Here is a 14,812-nt window from a genome sequence, read left to right as displayed (position 1 = left end):
TTTCTATTTAATTTTGAGAGAATATGTTTTATTTTCTGAAAGCCTCCAATACAATCAGCAGCAAGAGCTAATACTTCCGAAATAATATACCACTTATCTCAATTTGAAACCCCACTACTTATGTTATATACAAAATTTTATATTGTGCTCCATGGGAAATGGGCAGTAATAATACATAAAGTATGAGACCACCGCAACACAGGTTCCCTCTAAACATGAGTTGCAATTTCTTAGGCTAGGCTTTTTCTTTAGAAATGATGATGCAGGAAAACAAGTACATTAGTCCAATTGGCTAAGAAAAGAAGCCTTGATGATGTGTTGGCACACTTTTCAGAGTGGGATGCTTTACCACAGGCAATTAAAGATCATTTGAATTTTGATAGGTTCCTGACTCAGAAACAAGAGCATTCCAGAGTGAGGTTGGGACCTGAGAGACAGCGACCTCGCCAGAATGAGTTACAACAAGTTGTCAGTAAGATGACTTTGGAGCACTTTGATGGAATTGGGAGAGTTACAGCTCGAGCATGGATTCATAAGCTCAATACATATTTGGCTTTACGTCCTATGTCTGAAGTGGACACTATCAGATTTGGACTGTTGCATCTGGACGGAGCTGCCCATGACTGATGGTACCATGGGTTGGTTTCTTTGCAACATGATCAAATCACTTCCTACCAGGAGCTCATGAATCGCCTGATTGAGAGATTTGATAGTAAGGATCCAGAGGTGCACTTTCGTGAGTTGTCTCAGCTGAAGCAATCTAGTGGATTGGAGAACTACATTAGTGAATTCCAGAGGCTTTCTATCATGGTTTATGACATTTCAGAGCGCAAACAAGTGATATTATTCACGGAGGGATTGACTGAGCCACTCCATGGATGGGTGAAGTCACTAGACACATCTTCTCTACTGTTAGCGATGAGGAAGACGCGTGACTTGGAGTCCTCATATCAAACCAAAGTTGCTTTGAAATATTCTTCTCTTCCGCTTGATGATGAGGAGTCCCCACCAATTGTTGAGGACAAGTGCAAGTCAATGGGGAGATCTAATGACACTTCTAGAGAAGATTTGAGGAGGCGACAGTTTTGCTTTTGGTGTAAGGGGCCTTTCTTTAGGGGTCATACTTGTGCATTAAGGCCAAAGGGAGCAGCGAATCATAGTATGTGGGTTTACACTAATATGATTGAGGATGAGTCATCACAACAGCATGAGGATGTCGATGAAGATGATCATACTGATGATAGAAATTATACTATGATGAGTATTTATAGTTTGGTATTTGACTCACATGTTCAAGATTTGCATCGGGTACAAAGTTGGCCTGAGCCTAAGTTGGATTGTTTGTAGGATGATTGGGTAGGCATAATGAAGGAAAGTATGTTGAAATCTCCTATGAATTCGCCAATTAGTGATGTTCCAACTTTTACATCATCAACACAGATATTCGGTGCCATATTGTAGGTTATGTTATGGGTCCTGATGATGGCATTGGCATTCAGTTGGTTTAGTGAGGACGGAGACATCGCATGCTTCTTGTGGGATTCTGGTGGAGGTTTTTGTTTCATACCGGATTGCTTGTGGAGAAGCAATTTCGGGGAGGGAGGATTGCAATGTCCCCGTTTTTTGCCAGTCTGTGCAGTTGATTGAGTTAGCTCATCATAGCGACCCTCGTGAGCTGACAAGGTGTTTTGGGGGGTCTCAATTGATTACTTACTATTTTTAGTAAGTCTCTTATGGGCAATTGTTATTTTTAGCAGCGCAGTGGATGGCTTGGCAGTTGGTCGTCACCTGCAGTTGATTAGGTTAATAATTATATGAGCTCTTATTTATTTATTCATTGAGTTGCGTTATTATAATAATGTTTATATTATTACAATAATGACTTAAAATGATATTTCTAAGAAGCAAGTTGGAAAGTTTCTAGCGTTGAGTTCTTTTGGGAAACTTCCATGTTTTCTAAAGTGGAATTTTATGAAAACTTTTTGCCAACGAAAAACTTATAAATGAGAGCTCTTTTCATCGAAAAGAAAAATATGCTTGATTATATATTTGATTTTGTGCCTTCGTGGCTTTTTCCTCGGTTCTAAACTGTATGCCCTTGCTGATGTATAAGGGCTGGAAATTATGAGAATTGCATTTGCAATTTAGTTGCTGAGGTATAGCTAAGATTGCCGAACTTCTCTACTGTTCATCACTGTACCTAAGAAGTGTTTTCATTCCACTGCTTAAGTGTAGTGGATTTGATATTTGCTAGATATTTTCCTTACTATAGCATGCTGTGGCTAGGGAGAATACTACTGGAAAGATTGTTGGTTTGGGGAAAGGATTGATTTGCGGATGCTGGTATTAACATTCATATCTAGAGGAATTGGCTGGGAACTTATTTGAGTGTTGTTCTTCATTCTCAAGTGGAATCTCCTAAATCTGGAAATCGCACCTGCAAGTAGAAGCCATGTGCATTGTAGCAATCATTGGTTGGGCCTGTGTTTGGAAATTTGGGCCTGTATTTATAAATTGCAGATTATTGTGCATGTTGAGAAGCTTGCGGCTGAATCAAGGTGAGCTGCCACCCATTTCTAGACCAGCGTTATTACTCTTTATGACCTGCGGCAGCCTTTGGGAGCACTGCAATCACTACAGCAGGTGGTATTGTATTGTTCGGGAGGGTTATTTTATACTGGAGGGTTTGCATATATCTGAACTATGATCTGCAGTTCAATTGGATGCCATTTCTTTCCTGGCTGTGACTTGCAATTGGAGTAATGCAGTTTAATACCAGTCATGTTTATTAGTATCACTAGCTTGCATTGAAGTTGATAATGGAGAGGCTGTGATAAGGAACCGTCTCTGACTTATTTCTTGGGTCCTCCTTTTACCGGAAAATGCAAAGATTGGTGTTATGAAGTAAATCAGGTTTCATCATTGTTAAATTCTAGAAATTTGGCTTCTCGTTATTTAATCAATGCTGCCACTCTTTCCACTAATATAGTTATATGTAATTCTAGAGTTGAAAGGTTAGATTCAGTATTTACCATGTACTCATCATATCTATTAAGAAATTAAATAAAACAAAAGCATAGAAACACTGTTCTTAGCATCAATAATTCTGTAGAATTTTTACAGTAGTATCAAATGCTTGCTTGGGAAGTGTTTGATGTAATGTCAAATCGTTCAATGTAAAATAAATTGATGCTTGATTTAGCTATAACCAGACAGGGTTTTTACAATGATCAATTTTAAGGATCTAAGTCATCTTGAAAGAAAAGGGAGCGAGAAAACTTTGGGCAATCAAAGATTCAAAGGTATAATATCAAAGAAGTCAAAATGACAAAAAGCGAAAGTTCAATAGATGGGAATAATTTGGTCACGTGGTATTGGACCTTGGTTGAAGAATTATATTAAGCAATATTTCAAATTGTAACAAACACAAATAACAAAATGATCATGCCCATAGTAACATCACAAGAATGCACACTACAAACAGGGTGGAGATAGTATAAGAAAAAAATACCTCGTGAATATGTGAAGCCATTAGGAAGCCTAGTTGAGATGGATCACCATGTGTAAAGGGTTGCTTATTTCCAAGTGAAACTAATGGTGTCCCTGGTGCACTACTCCTAGTTAGGATGTCCCCTTCTCTAGCTCTATAACTTGATGTTGAAGCCTGTTCCTGATTAGAAGATAACCCTCTCTTACCACGTTTTGAGCCAGCGGTGGTGGAAACCTTCCAATCCTCCTACTCATTGAAAATGGAATGAGTCAGTAGCAGGGAAATCTCTCATCATCAAATATAAATGATCAAATATTAAATATAACTCAAAATTGGAGACTCACCTGACGCTTTTGTGAATCTCGTTCCTCTTCCGGGAAGAAATACTCCCACATCATCTTGTACATTGTTTCAGTCAAATATATTCTCAATGGGTATATGTCCACCTGTGCAAAGCTTGCATTAGTTAAAAATGTATAAACAGAAGTAAGAAACAAAAGGAAGACACTTATTAAAACCTTCTGTATTCGTGTTTACCATGTGTAAAATATTGTAGTAAAGAACAATGAAAATCAGATGAAAGGATGAGACATTGAATGTTAGAAGCTGATGCAAACAGTAGATTGAGAGTGCTTTTCAGGCATCGACAATATACATTCAAATGTAAATCCTTTATACACGTTGTAAGGACATTTTAGAGAAAATGTATGCAAAGTGGATCTAGGTTTTGTATATTTTAATAAAGCTCATACTACAAAAAAGACGAGAATACAATTGTTCAGGGTTTGTGTCACTTAACAAACGAAATGCAACATGAAGTAACAAAGAAATGTAAATAGGTATTTCTTAACTTGAGAATTACAGCCTTTAACAAATTGTTCTAAAGTAAAAATAACTAGGGCATGCCATCTTGTGCCTCCCTAAAGAACTTACAGGATAACTTTTACATGTCAACACTATGCCCTTGATCTGGTATGCATGTCCTAATGTTATTTGTTTGGAGATTATTGAATGTTGTATCTTCTCGTTCTTTTTTATTAACTAAGGACCAGTTTTAAAATTGTAAACACATTATGGTGATGAATATAAGATCAATTTTAAGTTTCAACTCAAATTATGTTTAATTTGTATCATCCACCCAAAAATGAGAGCTACTATTTTGATTTATATTTAGCACACTGTTTTGCAAAAAGAATCAGTTATGTTCAACTTTTATAGGGATAAGATGAGAAGCAGAATAAAAGTGTTATTTCCCCATTTTCCTAGTTTTGGTTCCAAAGCATATATAAGACATAAATTACTTCATGTTATATGTCTTGGTCATTTTGGAAAACGATTAAATTTTCTCATAAAATAACTTAATAAATTTTAACTAAGATCCATAACCTATAAAGTATACGTTAAAAGTTGTCATTGATGTCAAAGGCGAGAAGACATATTGTCATTGATGTCAAATGACTATCAGTGAGATTATTCAATTATGTACAATCAATGTCAATGTTAAAATAAGGTAGGTCATTAAGGCTAGAATCCACTAAATCGCTATCCTTCCACTATCATTACTGGCTGACTTTGTGAAGAGCATTTATTATCTCTTCATTATATTCTTGTCGGCCAACTTCATCTGTACATTCTTTTATAGAAAAGTGCTTTCAAAAGGGGACAGTTCCCATTACAATGAGTAACATAATCATTCATACAAACCAGACCTGATCCAACTCTAGTTGCCTATTGCTTTGATGATTTAGGCCAAAGTCGACTAATTTCAATAAACTTATTTTACCCATATGCAGAAAGCCATTTGAACTCTAGAGACAAACATCCTACAAAAACACCCAAGATCGTTGTTAATTATGCCATCTCGCAACACTTCCTAGATATTCTCAATGAAACATCTTTTCCTGCTCTTCCTCTCTCGATACTCATAAGACACATAATTATGGTAGATGACACATAACTTGACAAAGCTTACAACTCCAAGATAGCATTGGCCATAGCCTCTCTATACACCTGTCTAACAAATTTGTAATTTTTTTTTCAAAACATCATTCCTTTAACAACATTATGTTCACCAGACGGCATAAAACGGCTTCATAGATTAAGCCATCGTACCAATTTCGTCTCTGAGGTATCATGTTGCGACCTTCACAATGTATTCGAATATTGCACCCTCCCTCATTACAAGGGAACATTTGCATTGGTCCAAAATTGACTCATCTCTGTACATCCAACTAAGACCAAAATGGTGAACCATTGTTTCCTGTATGCCCAATAAATGCAGAGACCTCAATTTATAACCATTCGGATCGGTATTGCAAGCTGTTGTTTCCAATATTGCTAGGTAAAGGATGTCTCCAAGTTCATGTGTATCGCGCCTAGCCCACTTCCATGTTTGAAAAAAAAACGTTTTCTCCTCCTTTATTCTCAGACTGTAATGCACGATGCACTTATTCCATGTGTTGTAGTCAAATTTAACTTTAATATATATGATCTGCATCATTTGGTTTGCATGCCCATGTGCTTAGTTTAATATTGTCCTTCCTCTTCCAAACTTTGACCTAAAGGCATAATTTAGAGTAAAGTATGGCCACCAATACCCATTGGTACCTCATTCGATGCCCACCCTATCCACCAAATTCCTTATGGTGTCTTGAGAATGGGCCAATGATCTATTGGTAAATTGACAATGTCCAAAGCTTTTTCGCAAACCTTAGAATTTACTCCCATGTTTGCCAAGAAATCTGTTGCATGATTTGATTCCCTACATTCATGGGATAGTGTGTAATCTGAAATCCTTTCTAGAAGCTCTATTACACCCTTCATCTATCCATTGATCCTCCAGTTCACAACATCCGCTCCCTTGATCGTGTTGATGGCAATTTGTGAGTCACCTTCAATGTCAACCAATCCCATTTGATTCTCTGCACATATCTTTAGTCCTCTAAGAAGTAGTTATTTCTACCACATTAATCATATCTATTCCAATATAGTATATACCCATGTTCATTAGGAAATCTTCAACATGACTTGATTCCCTACATACATGGGGTAGTATGTGATTTGAAATCCCTTCCAGAAGCTCTATTACACCTTCAGTCATTCATCCTCCAGTTCACAACACTCACTCCCTTGATTGCGTTGATGACAATTTGTGGGTCACTTTCAATGTCAACCAATCAAATTCGATTCTCCGCACAATCTTTAGATTTAGTTACCAGGATTCATCACTTTGCCCTCCTAACCACGTATTGGTTTGAACCAGCACCAAATTAGGGTACAATTTGTTCAAAATTCGCCTAGGGTTCAAAAATATTTGGTGTATCGACTCCTTTGTTTTCCTACAAGATGTTATATGTAGGCATCTCAGATTGCATCTTTGACATAAAGTATGATTAATTACAAAATGGACTAGACTAGATCATGAATGTGGAGACAGGGAGCTTCTCCAAGGGTAGACATTAACAGAATAAATCCATCATTGACGGATAAAACAATGTTGCAGGTATAACTCTGCCTCTTTTATAACATGATACACTTCTTTCCGAGTGCTTGTTGTATGCCTATTGTAATAAACAAGGCTTTTGACAAAGGAGCTCTCTTGTTTGTATTCAACTTGTCTAGCAAGGCCTAAGATATGCCAATCAATTGGACAATGCTTTGTAATGATGCTATGATTACAACTACAAGTTTAAAGTTCGCGGTGTTTTTGTTGTTTAAATGACTAAATCATATGATTTTATGATACTATGTGACAATCTAATTTTAACTTATGCTACTAGCCTTCATAAATATGTATGTATGTATCTATGTGTATATATATATTGCATGGTTTTGTAGAAACGAACCCAAAACCCTTTCCAAAATTTTGTCATACTGGTGAACCGGTTCTTCGAACCCGTATTTCGAATCAAACTCGAACCAGTAACTAAGTCTTTAGACCTTTCGAAACAAGTTATTTCTGCCACATTATTTGTATCTATTCCAATATACCCATGTAAGGCAACAATTACATTCCCATAATGATCCCTAAGAATACAACCATAACCGAGCTTTCCCAAATTTCCTTTAGCTTCCTCTTGTCCACATTGATTTTTACTCTCCATTATCAGTGGTTGCCATTAAGCACTTCTCCTAATTGCTTTTGTGGTGGTATTTATATTTGGGGGGAATGGGTGAATAAGACCCCACTTGATTTTTGTCCCATTCACAAATATGTTCTACCTTCCTTATATTTGCTTTGTTGCTCGCTATCTTAGAAATGCTACTTGTTATCTTTGCAAATACTTTGTCTGAATTTTGCCTCTTACCTTCGAAGATCCTTTGGTTCCTTTCTTTCCAAATCTGCCATAGTATACATAATGAGCCCTATAGGGACTTCTTGTCAATTTGTGCCCATCCTTTCAATCTGGTCATAAGATTTTCATCCCATGCCACAAAACAGTCCAACTCCTGACATTATCAGATCAAACATTGCTTTGCAAAGGGGCAGTCATATAGAAGATGATTTAGGTCTCCTTTACAAAGGACACACATGTTGGGGCCAAGAATGTCATAAGTCCTTAGTCATTCACCAATTAATAGTCTTCCGTGTAAAACCATCCATAAGAATGCTCCAGCTCTTGGAGCCACAAGTTTATCCCTACATAATTGTGTTGGCCACTCTATTGTCTCTCTTTGCATGGTGTATAATTGATATCTCAGTCTTGCATTAGGCTCTCTGGACCTAGCAGCACATCAAATAATCATGTCCCTTTGATCAATAATCACTACTCTCCTATGTTGCAGAATTTCATTTACTCTTTCCTTATCCTCCCATTTCATACTTGCTAGCTTTATTGGAGTCCAATAAAAGATGTCACTTCCCGGATGAGTGTTACATCCCCTATTTATTTAAATTTAAATATTCTATATAGCTGTTGAGACTTCACCTGAATTGGAGTTGGTTGGTTAAATTAGTTATTCGTTATGATTTCATGTGAAATTGAATTGTTGGTTATTCGTTATAATTTCATGGGAATTATAAATATTTGTTAATCATTATGATGTTATATCAATTGGAAATGGTTAGTTAACATGGTTATTATTATGATAAAATTGTGATTTCATTAAATGATTTGAAAATATGCTATTACTATGGTAAATTTCTTCTTGCAAGAACGCGATGAAGGGGAGGGGGGAGCATTGCCAAAAGAGGGAGGTGGGCATGTGGGCACCAACCTGCCAAAATAGAAAGGGTCCATCTTGATCAACACCAACTTAGCACAAATAGTAAGTACACAAAACTAAGCCTAAACGAAGTCCGATCTAAGCCAAACGAAGATCAACCTATAGCTTACTGAAATTTGGAGAAGATAAGACCCTCCCAAGCCAAGCCATTGCCACAAAAGACCCTCCATCCACAATAATTAGCCTATGAGGATCACAATAATAGGCTAATCCCTAAAACTCTGATGCCAACAAAAATGGGGACATTCCACATAAGAAGAAATTTATTATTTCCATCTTATGTCAATACTTTATTATTATTGAGTCGATCGACCTTTTATTCTAGTGCCCAACTACCTTTTATTTTTGGTTTTTGAATTTTCAAATCAAGATTGTAACTAATGTTGCCACCTTTCCAGTCACCTTGTATGAAACTCCTCTTGGAGATTATAATTTTGTAAACTGAGCATGGCCTGAAGTGAGATATGATACAACAAGCCATTCCAAACTCTGCAACCTTCCCTCTTTCATACTCAACGATCTTAGCAACAACCAGAACATCAATTTGTACAATTGGAGGAGCCAATCTAGGCCATTAACAAGCTACCATCCAGCAATCAGGACTAGACATACTTCTACCTTTGCAGTATGCTAGTTCGTGCGTCCTTCTGCACTTTACCCCTTTCATTTCTTATGTTTTGAAAGCTCTGAGATCGAGGTTATTAGCATAAATGAATTTCAAAATAATATGAATTATGCTAGTTAGATTAACATTTGTGATTGAATGATTAATTACATATGCTAAAGCTATCCAGTATGATGGATTATATGAACAATGCCAACCAAGTTAAGCGATGCATGCAATCAGTTTGACTTCAAGTTAATTTATCTAATGTATATTATCTTGTTTTCTTTGGGAGTTTAAGCCTCTGACAATGCTTCTCCTCTCCCCCATTTTTCAAGACTTGTACAAGATTGTTGGGGTGTGCTTTGCATAACTTGATGGGACTCGAGTTTAGCTAGTAACTTACAATTCCTTTCATGTCCTATTTCAATTTCTGCTATAAACATGTATGCAGTTACATTTACTTTTTGCATTATATGAAATGGTAGTTATTTGTTCAGTTAGATATCTTTCATTTTTCTTGTGTAATTTATTTGGTTAAACTTAAATGAAAGTTACGGCTTATCATGAAAATATAGTGAATCAATTATAATAGTTGAATCCTATCATGTGAATAGGAAGCTAGTTTACTTTATTGTTAAAATAAAGGGCAATTAAGGAATTGAAATTAATTTGATGACAAACTTCCGTCCACCACTTTTCTAATTCCATAACGATTACCTAGGCTTGCCACTCAAACAAATCAGCAAGTCATTCGTACCTATTCCATGAGTCTCTCCAAAACCGGGCATGTTTTTCGTTTCCAGTCTTCCAAGTAAGATGGTCAATAGTCACTACTTGACATTCTTTCATAAATTTCCATATTGCTGAACCACCCTATGAGATTAAATATGCAAGTTCTTTTTTTAGGTTTTCATTATGAAGATATTTTTTTGTATGATTGTGCACCATAACTTTCAAGGTTCCCTGTACATTTTCCATATTCATTTGGCCCCCAAAGCAATGTTTTGACCTTCCGTTTTCCTAAGCCCGACTCCATTTTCTCTCTTATTGCAAGCAATGTCCCAAGTTATAAGTGGAATTATTTTCGCATCATTAGCCCATTCCCATAGAAATTGCTCAAAGAAGCTTTCAAGAGCACGAATAGCCTTGGAAGATAGTTTAAAACATGACATTGCATAGATAGGTGTAGCAGCAAGAATAAACTTAATTAAAAGAATTCTACTTGGTAACAATAGCCATTTGTGTTTCCAAGCCTCCATTTTTTGCCTACATTTGGAGATTATTTCCTTCCATAAGGCAGCCAAGAGTACGAGCAATCTTTACTTGAAAAGCCTCTTTCGTATTTATGAAAAAAAATTGTCTTATTGTCATTGATTTGCTAGCCAACAACTCTAGCATATACATTGAATATTGTCGGTCTTTGCTTCTCTTATAGTAGCTTCACCATATAACATAGTATCATTTGCAAATTGGGAGTGTGTAACTGGGTTTGAATCCTCATGGATACAAAAACCTTCCTAGTTACCCATCAATCTTTATAGACCAAAGAAATGGTGAAACAAAGTTAAACCCCATTTGAGCCTTTCAAGAAGTCGAACAGAGCCCGATTGTTTGCAATTGAAAAGTGAGGGCATTCAAAGCATGTTGCCACCATCCTGATCCAGCTATCATTAAACCCAAATTTCCTTAATACGTTGCTCACAAACTCCCATTGAGCTTTGCAATAGTCTTTGGAGATGTCTATCTTGACAACCATTCCTACTTTCTCGGATGTCTTCATCAAGTGTATAGTCTCTGCACTATTTTAATTGTTGTCCATGATATCTCTACCATGGGTGAAACAATTTTGCTTAATTGAAATTAGTATGCTCACAATATTTTTCAATCTATTTTCCATGGCTTTGGCTATATTTTTATAAATTGTATTGTACAAAGCAATAAGCCTATAATTGTTCAGGGATCTGTAGTTAGCCTTCTTGGAAAATTATTACCATCACTGTATTATTCAGCTCCTTGACTAACTTTCCTTTAGTCCTCAACTCCTCCAAGACCATGCAAATATCTAGAAGTAGATCAAATACCACATTTCAAACTTCTTCCATATATGGTACCATCAACATTTTTTGACCCTTTAGGCTTAAGGAGGCTTGACACAACTCCTCAAAGGCCTATTGTTGCTTTGTGGATTTCCGCAAAGCCTTCGATTCCATTCTGAGATCAACCCTCTTTTAGAGACTCAAGGATACTAGTATTTTAGAGACCCGTTTAACTACTATTATGAGGTTGTTTGAGAGGGTCCTTGGCCGTCTCAAGACCCCTTGTGAGCTCTTCAACTTTATCATGAGTACTATCAAGGTTTAGCAAGGCTACCCCCTGTCCCCCACCTTGGTTGGGATCAACATTGATGAGTTGGTCTTTCCTATGGGAGAACTTTATACCAAATGATGATTGCCTCCTCTACTAGGTTTTGATCTCTATTCTACTTTTTACAAATGATGTTGTCTTCTCAACCTCTTCTCTTGAGGGTTTATAGCGACAGACGGTCTCACTTTATTCTACGACCAACAACATATAACGATAAACCTTCGGAAGACAAATGTTATGGCTTTCAATGACCTCAAAACTTCTTACCTCCACTTCTACTTCAAAGGTGAGGAGGTGGAGATCTCTTCATCCTAGACATACTTGGGGGTCAAATTTTTTGGCCCTCTATTCAACAATGAGACCCTCTATTTAGTCACATATCAACAAGGGCATGGTTCTTTGGCCCTCCATGAGAGGCAATGTTTTCAACATCACTTTCATGACACCACATCCAAGATGACCTTAATGGACACAATTATCACACTTACTATCATCTATAGCTCTATTGTGTGGGGGACCTCCCTCTTGGAGTCCAACTAGGCTTCTATGGAGAGGGTTCAAACTTTTCTTCTTCAGCGCATCATCAGGTGCAAGTTTTTGATCCTACATCATATTATTCTCGCAGAGTTTGGGGACCATCCTTTTAGACTTGATGCCATCTTGGATATGATTTGGTTTATTCATTGTCTTCAAGGTTTTGTTGACTCTTGTGAGGGGTGTTGCAGGTATCCCTTCCCAACCTTCTTCCTCGAGAGTCCATTGTTCCTTTTGCCTTCTCTAGGAGGATTTCTATTTTTATTGGTTCCATAGGTATCGAGATTGATTGTCCCTCCCCTTTCCAATACTCTCTTGCCTTCCCCACCCCCCCAGTTCTCCTCCCCCTTAGATAGGGGTTGAACAAGTGCATCAAAACCAACATTTATAGATGGTTCATCCACACGACTTGGGTCAATCCCTACGAGGGTGATCAAGAGGAGATTTTAGTGTCTTTTTAGTGAGTCTCAAGATCTCTCCAACTTCTTCAAATCATTGAAAATATTTTTAACGCATCCCTGATATATTTTCAATTGTCATCATCTCGAAAACGTCTCACAGACTTGGAGACACGTAGGAGACTTTGACTCTCCAAGTAACACAAATTTGGCATATGAATTTTGTTGATTCCTATATTTTAAGGTTTTTCTATGTATAAGCACATGCTATATCCATCTTTTCATATAAATATTTTAAATTTCTCTATATGTTTTAATTTTCCCTATTGATATATACCACCCCCCCCCCCCCCCCCCCCTGCCCTGTCCCCAAAATTAGCGAAAAAAATTGCCATCTCGGAAACCCATCCTGAAAAATTGGGGGAACATAGTCCAAAAGGCTACCAGGCTTTTGAACCACACACTTCAGCACCAGACTCCTATATGGTCATACTCTTTCCGGCTTATTACTTCCTTCTTTGTGGGGCTCCCCTTGGCTCAGGGAACCAAACACCAACTTGGTTCCTCCCCTAGTCTTACTAAATCTATTAAACCCCACAGGGGCTCTTTCAATAGTGATACACATTATCCATGATCCCCTAGTAGTGATCGTCCTACAAAACATCTTGGAGACATTTCAAGGCCAATCCTTGTTCCTTGTCTTACCCCTCAGTACGCATGTTCTTTATTTGGACTTCAATCTCCTAGGTGTTGTGAAGTTTCCTAGTTGGAATCCACTTTGCTCCTGTTGTTCTCACTTGTCTTGCTTGATTGGTTGTGCTTGTAGTTTGTTTTTGGTTTCTTCCTCTTTATTTCCTCGGACACCGTTTGGTGCCCTTGTTGTGTGTTGGTCCCTTGTTGTACTCTTGGCAGTCCCATTAACCCAATTTGTCGTCATTTGTTGGACATTAAAAAATTTATATTATCTTCCTCACATATCAGTTTTGGTATAGCATTAAGTATCTCTGCTTTGGCCATTGGGTCCAAAGACTTTCCAGCATTTAAAATACTTTTGTAGAGCTCCAGAGCAGCATTTCCAACACTATTCATGTCTGCACATTCCCTCATTGAGGTCTTGCATTTCTTTAATCTGATTCTGCACTCCTCTTCTCTAACTGATGCATAAAAGTACTTGGTATTTTTGTCTCCTTCCCTAATCCATAGCTCTTGTGCCTAATCCTTCCAATAAATTTCTTCTTTGGTAAGAATTGAAGAAAGATTTGTTTTCAGCTCTCTTTGAAGTAATCCATCTAATTCATGTCGTATCTTATTATTCTCTCATTTATTTCCTCCAATCCCCTTTCCACAGCTTCCCTTTTATTAAATATTTTCCCAAAAACCTCCTTGCTCCAAATCCTAAGCTTTCCCTTGATGCTGCAGTTTTTTAACAAAGCAATAGCTGGTTGTCCCCTTGGTTATCTTGCAGTGATTGCCTGAGAGAACTCTCCCTCCAGCAAATGCTATGAAATTTAAAGTATCCACAGCCCCATTGATTATCTAATCCAATTTCTGATTGAATCAGAAGTGGCCCGAGACACCAATAGGAAATGTTTTAGCAATGATGGGAATGCTTCCTGCAGTCCATTGTGAACCATACAAGAACATGTCGAACTTTTCAACAATGTTTGTAAACCCTGTTCATCTGATTGGTCCAAGTGAACCAAACCTTTCTTAGTAAGCAATCAATGGCGTTTATCCATTTCCCAAATTTCCTGAAGTTCAGTATCTCCTTAGATATTTTGCCAATGACGCCACTTTTTTCATTCAAATCCATAATAATGTTGAAATCCCCTCCTGCGACGTATCTTTCATTGTTAATGGGAAGGATTTCTGTTGAGAGTTCTTCCCAAATCATAACCTTTTCCACTGTTTGTGTACAACTGTAGACTTCCACAAAAGTACCTTCAAATTAAATTTGCTTCTTACCCAACCAGCTGTTGCTTACTGGAGTAAAGTTGATTGTGTGTGCTTTCCATAATATGCCAAGACAACCTGCAGTACCAATAGCTCCCTGGAAAATACCTGTCCAACCCTTGGAAAATTGCACAAATTTCTCACCATCCTCTTCATTACATTTTGTCTATTGTAAATGAACAATGTACCATCCTGTATTTGTCAAAGGTGTCAAGGCCCCTGACATTCTATGTGGTGATC

General features: G+C 37.3%; 1 protein-coding gene across 3 annotated transcripts in view; it reads right to left on the bottom strand.

Annotated features, from left to right (window-relative positions):
• LOC149537618 (protein SABRE-like) overlaps nucleotides 1-14,812 on the bottom strand; it is a 264,963-nt gene that overhangs the window by 46,988 nt on the left and 203,163 nt on the right. For all 3 annotated transcript variants that reach the window (XM_089798989.1, XM_089798990.1, XM_089798991.1), the window contains 2 exons: nucleotides 3,835-3,936; nucleotides 3,512-3,736 (listed from right to left, as the gene is read on the bottom strand). In XM_089798989.1, the coding sequence (XP_089655115.1) occupies nucleotides 3,512-3,736; nucleotides 3,835-3,936 (327 nt within the window). The remainder of the gene's footprint in view (nucleotides 1-3,511; nucleotides 3,737-3,834; nucleotides 3,937-14,812) is intronic.

This window comes from Cupressus sempervirens, chromosome 9 (assembly GCF_028749045.1).
Source record: "Cupressus sempervirens isolate cs-2001-9-10 chromosome 9, ASM2874904v1, whole genome shotgun sequence".
Lineage (NCBI taxonomy): Eukaryota > Viridiplantae > Streptophyta > Pinopsida > Cupressales > Cupressaceae > Cupressus > Cupressus sempervirens.
This window is presented reverse-complemented; position numbering and strand designations above follow the sequence as displayed.